The 21,253-nt window shown below is 30.1% G+C and overlaps 1 protein-coding gene across 3 annotated transcripts in view; it reads right to left on the minus strand.

Annotated features, from left to right (window-relative positions):
- The window catches only part of LOC107170636 (ferlin family C2 domain-containing myoferlin misfire), a 158,114-nt gene that overhangs the window by 39,235 nt on the left and 97,626 nt on the right, over positions 1-21,253 (minus strand). For all 3 annotated transcript variants that reach the window (XM_089220312.1, XM_089220310.1, XM_089220311.1), the window contains exon 4: positions 177-505. In XM_089220312.1, the coding sequence (XP_089076438.1) occupies positions 177-505 (329 nt within the window). The remainder of the gene's footprint in view (positions 1-176; positions 506-21,253) is intronic.

A 21,253-nucleotide genomic window follows, 5' to 3' on the forward strand; every position in this document is an offset into this window, starting at 1 on the left:
AAACGGTGTTAATAATGATAGGCTACCTATAAACGTTTCATAGACGTTTAAAAAAAGTAGTCGTGGTCTCCAAAAACTTATTTTCTTTTTTTTGCCATAGTAATATTATAAACGATTATGCCTTGCATCACACTTATACTGATCTATAACAAAATATGGGGAATGGAATGGCTCACCTTTTCCGATCGTTTCCACCTCCGACATCCTTGTCCGAACTAAACGAGCTGTACCGGAACAGTCCTTTCTTGTGCGTCCGACTTCCACCACCGCCGCCACCTCCTACAACTTCCTTTCCTCCGTTGTTTTCAATGTCCTGCTGCCGTTCGCCCAACCGTCGGCTATCGGTGAATGTCCTCTCCAGGTTGGCGATATTTTGTTCAACGTCCAAAAGCATCTGACGCTCGTCCGTCGACTCGGTCGGTGACTCTGGTCGCGAGCTGAACACCGACGGCGTCCGGTTCCGGCTGTCATTCGTCGAGTATTCAATGTCCAAATCGATCGTGATCTGTAAACAGTCATAACATATAATATGATTTTATCGAGTGATTCCCACATTCACAACTATTACAACGGAAAGATAAGGCAAATGTTCGAGGATCGTAATTTATACATTCTACAGCCTCACAAGCAGGGCTATATAATAAGTACAGATAATTTTTTTAATTTAGTTACATGTATTTTTCTTACCAAATACGAATAATCATCATATTAGTTTAATTTAAATCATTAATAATTAATATTATATGAATTTAAAATAAATTAAATTATCAAATGTATATATGTATATGTATATGAATATGAGATGTGTAAATAAACTATTTATCTAACTTAATTTATCTATTATACACAACACCATTCACAGCATTAAAAACCTGCAGATTTTCAACACGTATTTTACGAATAAATTGTATGATGAAATTACAATAGATAATATGATTGTTTCTTAATTTATTGAACAATGATTGTTTCAGAAATATAGTTTAAAATGCTCATATTCGAGCAGTCACTCGAAAGTTCTTAATAAAAAGAAAAAATTAAAATAACTATAAGGTTATGACAGAAAATTGTACATCTTGATTATAATATTGATAAAGAATGTAATTTCAGATACGGTAAAATATTGTTGTCACTTCTAAGAGTCTACAATGAAACAGAAATAAGTTATTTGCATGTTAACAACATATATCTATAACATAATAAAATATATAGGTACACATATATAATATTATTATATTTAAGGTAATTTATAAAACATTAAAAACTGTTAATGATATTTTTGTTATCTTTCTTATTAACACTTATCGTATCCTACATTTTTATTTTTTATTTATTTTTTTTATTAAACGAAATATACCCTCGGCGACATAGGCCATTGGGTTACAAAATTTTTATTTCATTGGGGTAAGATTCCATTATTAACAACTATATTATTTCTTCTTCTTCTTCATCAGCTTAGAGGTCCATTCAGGACCATCGCTGCCAACAAAATCCCTCTCCACCTCTCTCTCTCTCTCTCAGATATGCTGTTTCTAACGTTGTGTCTTGGTCTATCATTTCTATATCTTTGGCAACTACGTCAATCCATCGGGTTTTGGGCCATCCTAGGGGTCTCGTTTTATTTATTTTATTGATAAGTACATTTTTAATTAGCTGTCCATCTGCCCTCCATGGCTCCATGCATATCCGAACCATTCTAGTCGTTTTTTCCTGATAAAATAGAGTATGTCTGGCTTATTATAAAGAGACTTTATATTTTCGTTGCTTCTTCTTTCGTATGTCCATGTTTCTGGGTTGAAGATTGGTCCATAAATGGTTCGTAACACTTTCCTTTCGAACGTGATAAGTCTTTTGCTATCACCTTTAGTCAACGACCAGGTTTTACAGGCGTATGTTATCACAGGTCGAAGGTAGCTAGATATAGGTAGTAGTATCTTTGATCCTCTCGATAACAGCTTAGACTACAGGAGTTTGATAATACTGAAATAACATCTATTTCCATTAGTGATCCGTTCATTTTTTCTATATGAATATCATTTTTGTTATTGATGTTTACGCCTAAGTACTTAAAATTATCAACTTTTTCAAATTTATAATTATCCACTACTATGGAATCTATATTTGGCGGTCTTCTCGATATGACCATGTACTTAGTTTTCCCCTCGTTTACATGTTATCCTATTCCTTTACTTACATTTATGAGTTTAGATGTTGAGTTGATGATTTCCTCTTTTGTTTCACCCATCAGCACAATGTCATCTGCGTAGGCTAACATAACTTGTTCATTGCTTATCTCCATCCTTGTGTCATCGTTTGTGTCTCTAATTATTTTTTCGAGGGCTAAGTTAAATAGTGCAGGTGACAACGCGTCCGCTTGTTTAAAGCCAGATTGAACTTCAAAAGGATGTGAGATGCCTTGTATATAACACACTCTGCATAGTGTTTTTTCATAACATGCTTTTATTACATTCACATACTTTTTGGGTATTCCTAATATTACCAATGCTTTCCAAAGCTCTTCTCTGTCTACACTATCATACGCCTGCTTGTAATCCACAAAGACTAGATGCAAGTCGTTTCCAAATTCGTTTTTTTTCTGACATTATCTGTCTTAGCGCGAAAACATGGTCTGTTGTGGATTTTCCTCTCTTAAACCCGCATTGGTAATTCCCAACTATTTCTTCAACATACGGGCTTAACCTTTCTAATATCAGTGTTGTCAGAATTTTATAGCATGTGTCCAGTAGCGAAATTTCTCTATAGTTCTCAGTTTTAGTGGGGTTGCCTTTTTTAAATATTTGGCATATAATTGCAGTTTACCATTCTTCGCTTGGATTTAAATCATGCCCTATTAAGGGTCGGTTCAGTAGGTCTTCAAAATGTTCCTTGAATTACTTGTCTTTCTTCTGTGATCATAGTCCCCGTACCGTCCACTAAGATCCTTGTTTGTGGTTAGAAGCCAACTTTAATTCCCCGGACATTTTGAAAAACTTTTTTGCGTTGTATCTATTGATTTCTATTTCTTCTATTTTCTTCTTTTTGTGTAGACGTTTTTCTCTCCTTAACACTTTATTTGTCAATTTTCTTTGTTCTTTATATTCTCTTATGCACTCGTCTGATGTATTTTGTAGTGCTTTTTTCCTCAATTCGTTTCTTCTGAAGATTGAATTCTTACATAAATCGTTGAACCAGTTTTTCTTATTTTCTTTTGGTTTCATTCCTAGAATCTCCATTGCACTACTAACCACCGCTTCCTTTGTTCTGTTCCAAATCGTATCAATTACTGTTCTATGGTTTATTTGATTTATATTAGTATTTTTCAATTCATGTGCGATTCTCTCAATGTAATTATGATTTATTTCAATAAGATTTAATTTCTGTATGTCGTACTTTATTGTAGGTTTCCTTTTATCCAAGTTCCATTTTGTTGCCAGTCTCAGGTAAAATTTTGTATACACTAGGTAGTGGTCTGAGTCTGCATCAGCTCCTCTATACGTTCTCACATTCCTTATGCATCCCTTAAATCTCCTGTCGATAAGTATGTGGTCAATTTGATTAAATGTTCTTCCATCAGGGGATTTCCAAGTGAATTTGTGTATACTTTTTCTGGAATGAACTTTTTATGAACTGCTTATTATACAATTTTTTGAATGTGAAAAATTTATCAGTTTTGTCCCATTTCCGTTACTAATTTCGTGTAAACTGTTAGGTCCTATGACCGGCCTATATATACTCGTATTTTCCCTTCCAACCTTCGCGTCCATATCACCTACTACTATCTTTATACAGTGCAACGATAAAGTGTCATATACCATGTCTAGTTCTTCATAGAATTTGTCCTTTATGTCTTCATCTTTTTCCTCTGTTGGGGCATAGCAGTTTATGATAATTAGGTCAAATATCTTTCCCGCTAAACGAATAAAGCAAATTCTATCATAAAAGGATAAAAAGGTCTTGACATTCGGTAGGGTCCTGTCGTGTACTAAAAAACCTACTCCATTTTCATGTTTTCGATTAGTAGTGCCACTGTAGAATATTGTTATATTGTCTTTCTTTAACTATATTATTTACAATTTTTATATTTTATTTTGTAGTTCTGCCTCTGTGATGAACTTGATGGTAGCTGAAAGTAAATAACTGTTTTGACTGAGTGACTATTTTTATGTTTTATTATTTATTAATAGTAATAATAATGAAATAATGTCATCTTAAAATCTTATGGCATGGTAAAACAGACAAAAGTAAACAGATTTAAAATTTAAATGATTCTTATAATGTATTCTGAATAGATTTTAACTTTATTGGCTTATAGATGAATTAATAATTATAACTCATCAGATCTTAATGTTTTTGTATTTATATAACTAATTATAAAATCTATTAACATCGAAATCGTTATGAAACAAAATAGATATGATTTGATGAACTTCAAACATTATTCTATATCTTGTTGTAATATCGTTATACAATTTTATCAGAATTTGGACCTCTACAAATACCAATAACTATTTATTTATTATTCAAAAGTAGTAGAATATAACTATTGATTTTTAAAACGAATTTATTTTTTATAACTCACTTTTGTTCGAAAAACTCATGAATATTAATTATATCGTTACGCAGAGAAAAAAATGGTTGCTTTTCAAATATTTAACTTAAATTGTTCAGGAATAGGTAGTAGTTAAACAATAATAAAAAATTAAATTCTAAATTAATAAACGTGCTTAAAATTTAAAAAAAAGTATACACTTATTTATAATATCATAATACTATTGTTTTTAAATAATAGTGTATCAATATACCTACTACCAGCTTGTATTGAATCTCTATAATATAATATATAATATCCATTATTGTATTTATAGTACGTATTATTAATTACTTATAATAACATTTTAAATAATAATATAAATGTATAGGTAATAACTTAAAATAATTTAAAATGTTTTCCTAAATATAATATTTCAATACTTACAACAAGGGTATACAAAAATATAAAAACTAAAATTTATGTTGGTGGAAAATGGAAATATATATTATTATAATACTGATGATAAACGGAAAATTCGATTAAACGATGAACTTATGTGCGTGGAATTTGATCAAAGATGGGGTCATATTTGTTTTGAGTGGTTTTTTTTTTTTGTGGAAAATTCACATATTTTACTTCAAAGAAGTCATTTTTAATGTCCCAGTTACTTAAATAATGCATTCGTGATATGTAAATTCTTTAAAATTGTAAGTTTATATCTACTCACAGCAATATTTTCCAGAAATGATATTATTCATAAGGATGTATTCAGATAAATCACAATAATAACAAAATACTGGCTAATTATATTATATCGAGGTGATTCATATAAAAGGAGTATCCTTAGATAGCGTTTTATTATAATAATTTGAATGAAATCTTTAATTAAGTCCAAGATTAAGATTCTTGAATAATTACTTCATGCCATATCGTAATTAACTGATATTATATTATTTATATCATAATACAAGTAAAAATAAATTATTATTATTTCAAGAAAATGTATAGGTTATTTTTGAAGAACCTAGGTTTCACAGTGTATTTTAACCAAATGATTAATACAACATTGTTTCATATGAGTCAGATTAAGATAAAATAAGCATAGTTTGTTGGTTTATCCTTAAAGGCGAATAGTACAAGTACTTAATTTCAAACAACGAAAATATTTATCGAAGGAACCCATTGAAGTATTATTTTGGAATTCTACAAAAGGCCCGATAAACAATGACATTTAGATTTTTGATTATAACTTATATTATTTACATTATAATGAAAATAAAGAAAAATAATATTTATGAAAGAGAATTATCTGGTTATAATTAAAACGTTTGATGTATAATTCAATGTCCTGATTAATATTTTAAACAAAGACGTGGTAGACAATTAGCTCTATATTTATCATATATTTTGTTTTTAAATTTAAGGTACACTAAAAAGCTTGAAATTTACATATATTATTTTGAGTTAATGCATTTTTGAATTGTGTTTATCACTATAAAAATATATAGAGTATAACCAAATGGTTAACAATTAGTATCCTAAGTTATGTATTATTTTGATATTGTTTTTTATTTTAAAAATGATTTTAGCATATTTTGTTCTTTTAAATTATCATATTTTAGATTCTGAGCGGAGCGATGAATGTATTGATTTTACAATCATGATGTGTGTTTTTTTTTGTGTCTGTCATCACGTTTTGGGGCATTAAAAAATCTTCGATTTTTTTGACTTCAGTACTTTGTTCGATTAGAAAGTGAATCCTAGTTGTTGGTACTTTGGGGGGTCAAAAATAAAAAATATTAATAATATTTTTCTAAATAATTGGGATAAACAGAATAAAAATTAAGGTGAAAACGGGATATTTTACGCATAATCAGTTTTCGACAAAATCGATTTTGGTGTTTAATGTAACTTTAAAACAAATAACCATACATGCAATTTTCACCGAATGTTTATATATGTATATTCTATCCACCATAAAATTTTCGACTTAAGTTGAACTATTCATAGGTATTTGAAATTTTCGATCATTATTAGTTTTTTTTTAAAATTAATATCGATAAAAATTTATTTGTTGGGTAGAAAAGCTTGAAAATTTGATACAAGGCTCCTAAAATATTTTTACAATAGCAATTGAAAAATAAAAGAATTACATGGTCACAATTTTTTTTTTACAAGCATTTAAATTTTAATTTTGACAACGTACGTAAAAATCACGAAAATTCGCAAATTATTTTAAGCTAGAAAATTCATAAAATTTTTCTTTTTAAATATAAGATTTGAAAATTTTAAATAATCTATAATATATCCTAGACAGATAAACCGCTCAGAATCGTTTTTCGTATAATAATGATATGATATCATTGGATTCAAATTTAATTCCATCCATTACAGTAACCCACTTGTAACCTACTGTACACGATATAAAGTTGTCAAAAAAAAAAAAAAAAAAAAAAATGATGTGTATGAACAATATTTTTTGTTATAATTAAATACTCTACTTTTACTCAACTTCAAAAAATTTAGAATATTTCATAATATAGAGTAGGTACTCGACGTTATTACTAAAATCTAAATTACTACTCTCTTTTATGTTATACTGTTATAACTTTCAAACAATTGTTAAATAAGCTGATGTGTCGTTCTAAAATATATCCTTTTCTTAAGAAAACATAAAATATACATTTAAATGTTAATATGAGATTTTTATAAGTTTCGCTGTAGAGTTATGAACTGAGGTTCGCTTGCATATATTTACATATTTTTGGGTGGATTATAAAACTTGTTACGAATTAGAATCTTGTTGTATATTTCATTTTAAAACGATGTATTTCACAAACTATGTTAACATAATATCTTAATGTAATATTTACATTGTAAATAAAATGTCTTAGTAATTACTAATTTGGCTACGAAATATGTGGGTAAGTACAATAACATTAATATATAATATACTTGATTTATTTATTATAAATTTTCATTAAACAATAAAGGTGTACTTTATTCCTGAGTTTTATTTTTATGTAACATAGCTATATACTTATGAAGATGGTTATGGTGAATCAAATAGATCGGAAAAGACCAAGGGGACGCTGATGGCAAACATGGCTAGATGCAGTTAGAAGAAATATAGATGAGTTAAATTCGGAATGGAATGGAAACCAACTCAAGAGAAGTATGGGGGAATTGGATTTAGAACCAAAGAGCCTAAATGGCTTGTAAAAACTAAAAAAAAAACATAGCTATTGCCTGCATAATATTCAATCTTATTGTTAGTTGTAATAATATCACTATATTCGATATTAACATAAATTCTATGAACGAATCTATTTATCATTTAAATATATATTATGTTTATGTGATGAGAACAGCAAAAATACAAATGATAGTAAAAAATGTCCAATACTCTGGCCGATTCAAAGTAATAAATGTTTTACGATTGTTCAGATAATTTTAGTAAAGCGCTGCACCATTTGTACATTGTGATGACATTTGTTACTTTGTTAGATCAAATCAGTATTACATTATATATTTGGCACCATAAATCGACTGACCTACAAACAGAAAATATATTATCATGCCGATAGTATCTAATCTATATACTATACAGTGTATAGTAATGTTATATTTATTAATATTTCATAAAATATGGATACTTAAAAGTTGTTGTGGTATACAAGCCAATTACAGCCAATACACAATTTAGACTAATTTTTCAACAAAAAAATATCCATACCATAATTTTTTTTAGTTATATAATTTCCAAGATAAAACAACAATTATATGTGTTACCACCAACTATGCTATCATCATTGAAGTAATTGCAAAATTCCTAAATATTTAAATCGTAATAATATTGTTACCATATATCTTTTAACCACCTTTAATCTCTATACCATATATTTCCGTAAATTATTATTGTTACAATAATAATAATATACATATAGCATGGCTAAATATTTTTAAAAAAACATTATGAATTATAAATTAAATATTTTTAAAATAGTCACGCTCAAAATAAAATTATGAAATTATATAACTGACAAAGATGTGTTTATGTAAATAAATAAATATTTTTTTTTTAGGCTTTTTACGAGCCATTTAGACTCTTGGCCGCCAAAACTAATTCCTTCCATTGTTCTCTATTGTATGCCTGTTCCCAGTCTCCTCCAATTTCTTCTTATACTTCCTTGACGCTATCCTTCCATCTTTTCCGTGGCCTTCCCCTTGGTCTCTTTCCTCTTATCATATATGTCAGTGCTCCTTTCAATACACTTCCATCAGCTCGCCACACATGGCATGCACATTCTATCCTTGTCCCTTTGATAAATTGGACCACATCTTCTTTTTTGTAAAGCTGGTATAGTTGGGTGTTGGTTCTTATTTCCCATTTTTGTTCCGCATTGTTGAATACAGGTCCGTAAATTTTTCTAAGAATTTTTCTCTCAAATAGACGTAGTTTTTCATCGTCGCCCTTTGTCGTTGCCCATGTGGCACATGCATATGTCAATACAGGGCGAATGTAACTAATATATAGATGTTCTTTTGTTTTTCTTGACAACAACTTAGATTTAAAGAGTGTCGATAGTGCATAAAGGCATCGATTAGCAGCGTCCAATCTGATATTTATCTCTCCGTGCATGTTGTTTTGGTTATTTAGAGTAGACCCCAGGTACTTAAACTCTTGTACTTGTTCGAAGATGTTATTTCCCACTTGGAGGTTATTATGATCACCCCCTCCTCGTTTTAACATCATGCATTTAGTTTTTCCACTGTTAATTGTTAAGCCAATATATTTTCCTATCTTCATCAGTTCTTCAACAGTACTCTGGATATTCTCTTGCGAATTCCCAATAACCACTATATCGTCTGCATATGCTAGTAGGATATTTCCTTCATCAAGGTTTAGTGTCTCAGTTCGTGGTATCTTTCTTATTACGCTCTCCAATGCCATATTGAAGAGTGCTGGTGACATCGCATCCCCTTGCTTCAGACCACTATTTATTGTAAACGGAGACGATATTTCGTTGTTCACCTTGACTCGGCTGCTGATGTTTGTGTTACATAGTTTTATCATGTTGATTAATTTAGTTGGTAAGCCAAAGTTTTTAAGGATTTTCCATAATATTTCTCTATCTATACTATCATAGGCTTGTTTGTAGTCTATAAAAACCATATGTAGATCTTTCGCGTATTCGTAGCTTCTTTCCATAACTTGTCTTAAGACAAATATGTGGTCAGTAGTTGATTTGTTTTTTCTGAATCCACTTTGGTAATCACCTACTATCTCATCTGTGTATACTTGCAATCTTTTGAGTATAATTAATGATAGTATTTTATATCCAGAGTTCAGTAGTGTTATGCCTCTATAATTCTCGACTTTATTTCGGTTACCTTTTTTGAAAATTGGACATATCAATGACTCATTCCATTCTTTTGGTATCTTTTCCTTTATCCATATCTGTTGGATTAGGTCATGTAAGTTTTTTGTTAAGTTTTGTCCTCCTAACTTCAGTAACTCAGCGGCAATTTTATCATCTCCTGGAGACTTATTATTTTTTAGAGTTTGTATCGCATACTGTATCTCTTCTAGACTAGGACTAGGTACTTCTTGTTCCGCTGTGTAGTATAAGGTGTCGTCTTGTTCACCTATTCCTGTTGTTGAGTCTCTGTTAAGGATTTTTTCAAAGTACGATCTAAATTCCTCGGCAATATTTTCCGGTTTTGTAATTAGGGTACCATTATTATCTTCTATCATCCGTATATTAGGTACAAATCCATTTTTAAATGTTTTGCAACGTTTGAAGAATTCTCTGGGGTTGTGTTTAAGGTTTTCGATGTCTTCCAATCGTTCTTTTTCTGCTATCCTCTTTTCTTTTCTTACCAGTGTATTCACTTCTCTTCTTTTGTTTTCGAAGTCCCTTATGTTTTCTGGAGTTGGTGTGTGTATTGCTTTGATTCTAGCTTCATTACGTTCCCTGATTACTTGCTTGCAATTATCATTAAACCATTTCTTTGTTTTTTTTCTTTGTGTAAGTTGGATAACTTTTTCTGCTGATTCCGTTATTGAGGTCTTAATTGCTATCCATGATTCTTCAATCTGTTCTGTGTCGAAGCCCTCTCTTCTTCCTAAGAGATTTGTCACTGTTTCTTGATATGTCTGTAATGTTTCCTTGTTTTTTAATTTATCCACATCATATTTTTCAAGTATTTTTTGCTTCTTTTTCCATTCCATTGACATCTTTACTCTGAAGTCAATTAGGATTAAGTAATGGTCTGTGTCTGCGTCTGCTCCTCTGTAGCTTCTGACATTTTTTATAATCGTTTTATGTTTATTTTCTATGAGGACATGATCAATTTGACTACTATACCTGCCTCCCGGGGATAGCCACGTTTCTTTATGGATATTTTTCCGCGGGAATCTTGTACTGCTTACTACCATATTTTTACTTATTGCAAAGTTAATTAATCTTACTCCGTTATCGTTGCTTCGGTCATGTAAACTATGTTCTCCAATCGTCGTTTTGTATGTATTTTCTTTACCCACTTGAGCGTTCATATCTCCCAATAATACTTTAATGCAATGACTTGGTATAGTGTCATATACTTGTTCCAGCTCTTCATAGAAGGCATCTTTCGCTTCTTTATTTCCTGATTCGGTTGGTGCGTATGCGCAAATAATAATCATGTCTCGGTGGTTCATATTAATCCGGATGTAACATATTCGGTCATTAATAGCCTTGAATTGTTTAACCCATGGTATTAGGCTATTGTGTACAAGGAAACCCACACCATTTTCATGTCTATTTGTTGTTACACCACCATAGAATAATGTCATGTTACATGTTGCTATACATCCTTCGCCTTGCCATCTCGTTTCTTGTAACGCTACTATATTTGCCTTATATCTATCTATTGTATTGATTAGTGTATTAAGCGCTCCTGCTTTATATAACGTTCTTACATTCCAAGTGCCAATCCTAAATCCTTGTAGTCCAGGCCGTTTCCGTTGTGTTTTGTCCAGATCTCTGTCCCGAGGCTTTAGTTTTGGTTTCTTAACAATTAGATTTTTTACAGTGACGGGTTGTTAGCCCGTCGCCAAACCCCCAACCTGGAGGACCAGATCGAGCCAGCTAGCTAAAGCCAGCTCGTAGCTCGGGGCTCCGGGTTCACCAAACCCGTAGTGCTAATTACTTAGCACCCCCCTGGGGGAAAATAAATAAATATAACTAATTATATTTCAATACAATTATGAACAAAGTTACCAATAAACTATGATAGAAAATTGATTATAATAAATAACCGATGTTGTAAGTATAATAGTATATAATATATAGCTATATTATTAGTAAGTTCAATATTGAAATTAAATTGATATTTGTGGACGGTTGTACATAACTCATATACAATCTAATTATAATATTATTACAAGAGTTGTTATCAGAAAAAAAAAAAAATACAACATTCAAATTTATTGTTCATGATTCTTATATAGATACATATTATTATTTTATATAATCTGAAAAATAAAAATGTTAACAATAATAATAAACATTCAACTTGGCTACTTGGGTTGAGTTACGGCTATTAGAAGTACCAGGCCATACCTACTTTATATTCTACTTTGATCCAAAAAATATACGTCTAAACAGATGAAAGTGTATAATACAAAACTGTTTATGTCATCATATCATTTTTAGAACAACCCCTATTTGACCTATGGTGTAGCGGAATATAAACCTTGTCTCATGCCACTCTCTGTGGTACCACATGTGCAGATGATGTAAATACCCTAGGTCTTTTGAAGATTAATTTAAATCGAAAACTAATAATTTATTTACAGTCCCCCAGGCCACAGTAGCTCCACCAAAAAAAAAAACCCATATGAACTTTGCAAAAAAACATTCTTGTATAATATTATATTTACATACTCGAGTGTATATATTATTACAGAGGTGATTTAATTATGCATTGAATGAATTTAATTTTAAAAAGCTTATATATTTTAATATGTTGAAAAATAAAATGAAATAACCTCGTTAGTTTTAAATAGTGAACGTTATGATATTATGTCGATATTTTAAATTATCATATGTATACAATTTCCTGTAAATGTTTGTATCTAAGCGTTAATTAATAATTATTATATATATTTGAAAAAATTGTATTAATCCCAGTTATAATTGATTACTTTTACAAGTAGTCCGAATTGAAGGAAAAGTATTTTTATGCGTATGTACATTTTATCTCAGAAATTAAATACTTAAATTCATAACTATTACAGAGAAGAATGTCTGTTAACCTCACTGTTTACCTTACCACTGTTCAATATTAAATAATTTAAACAGAGTAATTAGCTCTAGAAATATAGAGTGTAAAGTACAGTGGATTTTTTAGCAATTTGAAATTTAAAATTTAAAATGGAAACTTGGTTATTATAATTTAATAATAAAAAATAAGTGATTTTAACTTATAGCAATTTAATTTTAACTGATGACTAATGAGTAATCAACGATTAGATTCTAACCTTTCTGGCTTACAAGTTGGGTCTGATTATTTTATAGGTTCATTAGTATATTATGTTTTCTCTCTCTCTCTCCTTCAAATATTGATCTGTATTCTGTCATCAGATGTTTTACTTTAAGTGTAAATTCACATGAAGTATATTTCGCTTATGCCTGATGGTTGGTTTTTCATGAATTGTTCATGTGTGATGGACGTGGCTGATGCTCAGTAGGTTTTCTATTGTTACTGTTTTTTTTTTTTTTTTAAGTACTAGTTTGTGGCCAGGGATTTATGCTTTGTTTTATCTCTCATAAATCAATATTTTTGTTTGATCAGTTATTTCAGCAAATAGCTTATGTGCTTATTCTTACCTAGGTATGTATTTTTTTGTGTCGAATATTAAACTGTATTTTTGTATGGCGGCTTATTTGGTACTACTATTGTATTTTTGTGTGTTAGTTGGCAAAATCGTTTACGTATATTTTAAAATGTTTTGGTATCCAAATAAATTTATCATTCTTCTTTTGGTTTTTTAAATTTGTGACTTAATTTATGATGTTGGTGGTAATTTCATTCGTTCAGAATATATTTTGGGTGATGTTAATGATTGACTACTGCCTAGAGAGTCAGTGAATATATTTGATTTATAATGATGGATTCGGTGGTATAGATTGAGTATTTATTTTGGAATGTATCTATGTGTTATTATTTCTGTGTCAAATATTATTGGTTATTTCTACTCCTTGTTTACTTTTGGAAGTGTCATCGTCAGTATAAATAATTTGGTCAAAATAACTATTTTTGAGTTCATAGAATAAGTTATTGAAAATTACTGAGTTTCATTTACTTTATTCGTTCTAAGTTCTGTAATAATGTTAGTTTTGGTTGATCATTGGGTTGAGAGGTTTCGTAATTATGTTTTTTTAGTATATTTAAAAAATTGAATTTGTTTTTTGTAATAATGTATTCGATGTGGTCTGGTATTCATTTTTTGAAGTTGTTTCTAAGTATTATTGTGGTGAAGTACAAAGTAATTTTTATTCTTCAGATCTAGGGGGGGGGAATTATTAGCTATATATTGTAAAAGCTTCGGCTGGACTGGATTTAAGATTACCTCTGGCTGGGCACAAAGAGGTGTTGTGTTTAGAATCTATTTTTTTATAAGCTCCGTTTCTAGCTGAGAATTTTTTTTTTTATTCGGTATCCATATGAATAATTGACCCAATACTTCTATAGTTCTATATAACATGTGTTAGACTTACCAGGTGGGATCTTTGTGTTATTATAATATAAAACTAATTTTAAAAAATACATAATTATAATGACATCTATTATACAATTTATTTATAAAAACAAAATTTCAATATACATCCACAGAGAATTGTATTCATATAAACCCAACTTTGCATAACGTATATCTGAATAGTTATTAGACCACGGATTATATGCATTTGCATCTGAATTACAAATGCATAAAACCGCTTTTTCCACCAGGTAAAATATTTCATTGATTCATGCTAAAAAATGGCATACAACATAATCTTAAAAAATTAGATTCTGACATGTTTATAGATTAACACTGATAAGATACATTAGCCGTTAACGGTAATATAATAAATTAAGATACTGATTATTTTGATAAAATATAGAGAACTTTTTATATAAAATAATTGTTTTAAATCTTTTTTTAGAAAACGTAAAATAACAAGTATAAACGATTCTAAAGTATAAGGACTTTGTATAACATGCAGAAATATAATGACAAACGTTAAAGCATCAAATAAAATGTTAAATATTAAAATAAAATATAATGTATAATTAATAAATTAATTTGGTTACAAGAAAATAATCAACAAAAATTAACCTTCAATGAATGAATTACATTATTTTATACAAACAGTTACAATAGTTACATCTGTATTCACTATATTAAATTCATTAGGTTTATCGTACGAAAATGCTTTAAAATAAAAAAAAATTAATATGTTAAAATTGTATGCTAACAAACGATTTAAATATTATTCTCTTTTTAGTTTTTTAAACGTATATTTTAATATTACACTTACACATTATGGATACTGACTAATTTTACACATCCTACAAACTATTTTTAAACTTTTTTCCATAAAATTAAAGCCATATTGTATATATTATAAACTTTAACGTTTTATATTAATATTTTACGAGTATAATACCCATAATAAATAATAAGTGAGTTTCCATAATTCTATCTAAATTATGAATTACATTCCATATTATAGTATAACATAATACTGTCCATATTATAAAGTTTAGTACCTACTTTAAATTTTAATAGTTATTAAATATGATTTCATGTAGGCAATACATATTATGTTTTTTTTAAATGATGTACCTAGGTATAAAAAGCTGAAAGTAATGATATTAATGCTAATTATAATAGATTAAAACAAACTGTTTTCATATTTGAAGATTAATTATTTATATGATATATTGAAAATTGTTTTGGAGCTCTTTGTGAATTTTTAATCCTTTATAGTTTGTAGGATGGTCGTCTTGACGTAGCACGCATTTGGTAGAAAGATTACTATGATTTTGACATTCAGAGGTGATGCGACGTTCAGCATATCGAACGCATCTTGGTACATGTGCACATTGCGCACAGTAAGTTTTTTTTTTATTGTTCTTATACACATTGGCGACAAAGGCCATTAGTTACAGTTATTTATAAATACCTAAATTTTTTAGTAAGTTTTTGAGTGGCTATATTCCTGGCAATTAAGATATGGAACTAGGTTGCGTTTTTTATATGGTTCTTCGATTTTTACCTTGGTATAGAGTATGTGTCTTATATGGAATATGTCTTTGTTTAACTCTGCAGAGGGTTCAAGAGTGACGAAGAAAATAGGTAATTTTATTTTTGTGTTTTTCAAAACATTCATGATTTTTTGTACTTGAAAACCAATTTCTACTAAGGCTCTGCTAATTTCTGTTGTATTAGTTGTTGGGTGAAGTTTATTATTACTATGCGGTAGGCTCTGTACTCTTCCATTTGGTAGTTGGGCTCTCCTACCCCTTGCCTATAAGATGTGGAAGAATATAACTGTGACGTAAAATTTATAATCACGATTCACGAAAAATTCAGGTTTCTAATTTTGTTTTGATACTTAATATTTAATTGTATATTATACTCTATATTTATAAGTCAACCATGAAAGCTGCTATAATGTAACATCTTATCTGGTACTGATGTAAACAAATATTGCCCCCCTCCCCCCAAACAAAATCCTAGGTCAACCACTGCCAACTGGTTTTATTGATATTCGCTGTGCATACACACGACGCGGGACCATGCACTATTAATAGACAAAAGTTCCGGGAAACAGTGGTTAGAATATGAATATTTTGACATAATGATTCAAAAGTAGTAATGTGACTATTGATAATGCAGCTTCGCGGGATCCGCACTTGCCTCGAGCGTCGATAATTAGTGGTTAACAGCATTCGAAGGAACAGAAATGATATCGCATGGGCTATGAGGAGTAGAGGGTAGTACCATATAAGAGACGCCGCAACGGCCTGTATTCAGATGAGAATTGACCAAGAGCACCAGAGCACCTTCACAGTAGTTTGTTTTCTGATTAATTAATTTGGACTTAGAATAATTCGTACAGCATAATATTTGAACTTAGAAAATAAACGAGTCAAACCGAATATTTTCTAGAAACTTAGAATATTTTGACTGATCGAATTATTTAAGTATCTTGTTTTGAATAAAATACAATTGTGTCAATGAATAAAAGTACATATATTATAACTTAAACCTCTGTTCGAGTGATTGCACATGACCTTATTCATCACCCTTGGTTACTGACACCTGTAGGCGACGATATCACAATAAATATAATAATTTGTGAAGGTATTATACTTTTTTTTTGTCACTTTTTAGTATATATATGCACTGAGTAGTGGGTTCACTTTTCTCCAAAAATGTGATGTCGCTTCTCTTCACTGAGTCCACTGTCAATTTTGGTCTAATCACTTTTTTAGTTTCCTGAACTAATATTATATACATTTTTTTTCTAAATAAATAACTCAAAAGTAAAATATTTATTATATACTCCTTATTGGAAGAAAATGATCAAGATTTATTTTTATTTTATTTTAGGGGAAAATGTGGCATCTCATTATTGGAGAAAAAGGGCTTCAGTTTCATAGTGTTCATAGTGTTGGTGAAAGAGTGAAATCACTACTTCGGGGAAATCAGTCGAGAAACCACTTGACATCCGACTCAGATAGTCACCTATAATAATAGCGTAATACTTATTTATATACATAACGTTGTATGAATTGCGAACGCAATTCGTTTGTCTGTGTCGGGCCCCGAGATGAGTGTTACTGAAAGCACTGAGTGTCACTGACACTTGTCGTCCGAATAAATACCTACCTTCGTGTTTATTGTTCCGGTGAAAAACAAAATAAGTACTCAACTTATATGCTACTTAACGAGATGATAATATGTGTTGAGTTCGTGTTCGCATCATATAAACGCGCACAGGGGTCGGCGGCTTCGGGATGATGGCTCTGCTGATGTATGAAATATTAACGAGACTAGCTTATTATTTGCGTGTAATGTATATGTAATACTTATATATAAGTATTCCCACTAGAGGGCAGGGATATTGACCGACTGCATGCTCTGCAGATACACGTGATTTCTGAGTGCTTTTCATCCCAATGGCGGACGATTTTAAAACGGCTTTTCGTATAATTTTAAATTTTAATACCTACAATTAGTATGTTGATATACACGTCACGTGATTCGTGTGATGGATATTTCGTGGGAGGTATTAGATACTACTATATATACGGTAATAACTTACTAGTAATACAACCGCCACTAACGATAAAACGATATTTCAGGTAGTGTTTTTTTTTTTTTTTTTTAATTAATTAATTTTACATTTTGGGCGTTGGTTTTTCGTCGAGCAGTCATCAGATTCAATAATATACGAGAACATACGGTATATTATGTACATTCGCTGATCGAAAAAAAAACTGAGTTACAGGTTCTTTGCGTACGCGGCGTGTGATTATACGATGGAATAATTTTATCGAACCTTTTTTTGTGAAGGTATACATAATATAGTACCTCCATGTATTACCACGAGTGGTTTAGTTCAATGTGCATAATATCATATAAAGATATAATGTAATATATGAATGTCAGAATGTGTATGTAGTGCACGCACACTACGTTGAATGGTTTTTATATCGATTTAGTCATAAAGGTACACATATTATGTTTTTTGTTACCTAATTATTTATGATCGACGTGTTGCACAATAAATGAGAGAATTTGACGGAGAGTATACAAATTTTATATTTTTTTCTCGTGTTGTTGAACATTCAGCGATGGAAACCAATACATTTAGATAAAGTTTGAACGGATCATTTTTTTCAGAATCATCAATTTATTTACGCACATCTATATATAAGTGTGCTTAACTCTATGATGTGTATATTTTTTGTTTTTTCATTAGCAGGAAGATTGACAATAATATGCTTTTAATAGGTTTTCATAAAAGGTCTCAGAGACCTAATGGGTATTTTCTTATTCATATATACACACTTTATTATTACGAAATAAAAGCAAAAATGGACCTAACATTTGTTACGTCAAAAATACAACTTTCGAAATTTTATTATAAATATTAGATAGATACCTAATTAATTTTCGGTGTTGTTTTAAAGTTAGCCAATGAACACTGAACAGTGATAAGATAATATGAATTGATTTTAGTTATATTTTATTGTTATAATATATTTTAACTACATATTATGATTTACTATATTAGGTATATCGTCTAGAATTAAAACCAGAAAAACTACAGCTGTAAGATAATCCATTATTCAAAAAATATTTTTTAATATTATTATTATAGCAGAAGAACTTTTTTCTTATAACTCTTATTATAATATGCGAATCATTAGATGTAACTGAGTTATTGCAATGACAAATCACATAAGTGACCCATATATTGTGTTTACTAACGATCCTGACGAGACCTGAACAAATCATGACGTCATGTTTACATTATGCATGAATCAGTGTATTTACGTCTATAATTATATATAATGTGCGTGTGTATTGGTCCTCGATTCATCACGTATTTTACAATTTACATAATCAGAATAATCTATAATATGTATAGGCTATAGGTAAGCGGGTACTCCTCAGCTACAGTCCAATTGAGAACACAATACATATATTCAGTTTAACGCTATTTGAAACATTGAAACAAAGATAATATAGTTATGAGAAAACTCCGATTTATATGATGAACTAGGGAAAAACGGCATTATTATAGATCAATCAATGACGAGAGAACAATTGTCCCCACCCGCATGGACTTCCTCTTTCGACATAAATACGGAACTCAGCTCCTTTCTAAAACAACAAACTCCACCAGAAATTTACAGAAGACACTTTCAAAGCATATTAGAAAATTACCGAGATTATCAAGAAGTTTACACGGACGCATCCAAGACACAAGACCAAGTAGGAATTTCAATAATACTAAGGAACCAAAACGTAACATTGAAGCTGCCGAACACCTGCTCCATATATACGGCCGAGGCAATAGCGATACTTGAGGCGATCAAAACAACCTTAGATGATGAACACCCCAACCACATAATATTCAGTGACTCCTTGGGTGCCCTTAATAGCATAAAAAACCAGTTCAAACCCGGCGAAATAGCGACAAAAATACTGAACAAATTAAATGAAGCCTTGCATAAAAACAAACAAATCACTCTCATGTGGGTCCCCGGGCACATCGGCATCGAAGGAAATGAACTAGCTGATAAACACGCTAAGCTCGCAGTCACAAGCTCCGTATGTAAAATTATTCTTGGATCCACCTACAACGATCTCAAAAAATACATAAATGACATAACTAACACCAGATGGCTCAATACTTGGAAACAACAAAACACCAAGCTTAACAGAATTAAAAGCAGTACATTTAGGTGGTTAAACAGCTCTTTAAACAGAAAAGAAGAATCGGTACTCAACAGATTGAGAATAGGACACACGCGACTTACACACGGACACCTAATGGCTAAGGAAGAACCACCATTATGCGAAGTATGTGGTGTCCAAATATCAGTGAAACACATAATAACAGAATGCCTAAAATACCAGCAAGAACGTCAAAATACCGGATTGGACAAGACCCTCGACATCGCATTGGGACCCAATGCTGTGGAGAACAACAAGATGATCCTTTTTTTGAAGTCAACAGGTCTTTACAATTTAATTTAATGATTCACATTTGTTTTTTTTCTTTTTTGTATAAATACTTAGAAACCATACTGTTATAACTTATCTTTAATATTGTAATCCCCTTTAAAAAAAAAAATGTTGTAAAAATCTTAAACCATGTAAACATACCACAACTGTAACTAATGGCCATGTAGTTGCCGAGTTTTTATTTGATCAATAAAAAAAAAAAAAAAATATAGTTATGATATAATATGACACATTTACCCAATAATATGGTAAACAATGACAGTTTTTAGTAAAGTAATATATTCTGTGCTCTTATAAATGAGTATACATGAGTTTAATACATCAGATATTAATTATAATAGTACATACGAACAGTAAATATAATCAATGATAGATGTTAAAAAAAACATAAATAATTATTTCACTTAAGTATTATAGATTTTGTGCATCAAAGTATAATATTAAGAGATTTTAAAAATTGTTTCTCTATTGATGACTTTCACGTTCACTTCCGGGATTTCAGATCAAATTCGATTACAAAATCGAGTTTAATTTAGCTCTAGGGCCATCTATAACATTCTGGTGAGATGTGATATTAAATTAATAAATAAAAAATGAAATTGCCATTTAAAGTTTTTGCGTAGTTTTTAGAAACAAAACTTTACGGAGATTTTTTAATAATTCAAATTTATAGTTGAATTATGTATATCAATTTAAATTATGACAAACTGCATCGTCTCCTTAATTTAATCTTTCAAATATAGATAATTCATTTTTAGATATTTAGATAAATCCTACGACTTCGTCACACATATTTTATTTAAAAGATATATAATATTATGTATTGTATTTTATTTTTATATGTGAACTTGAAATAAACAACAATGTGGCGAACACGTTAAAAATGAACCTTGTCTGAAATTATGCGAAAGAGTAGATACATT

Source organism: Diuraphis noxia, unplaced genomic scaffold (assembly GCF_037042655.1).
Source record: "Diuraphis noxia isolate RWA-SAM2 unplaced genomic scaffold, SU_Dnox_SAM2 contig0002, whole genome shotgun sequence".
NCBI lineage: Eukaryota > Metazoa > Arthropoda > Insecta > Hemiptera > Aphididae > Diuraphis > Diuraphis noxia.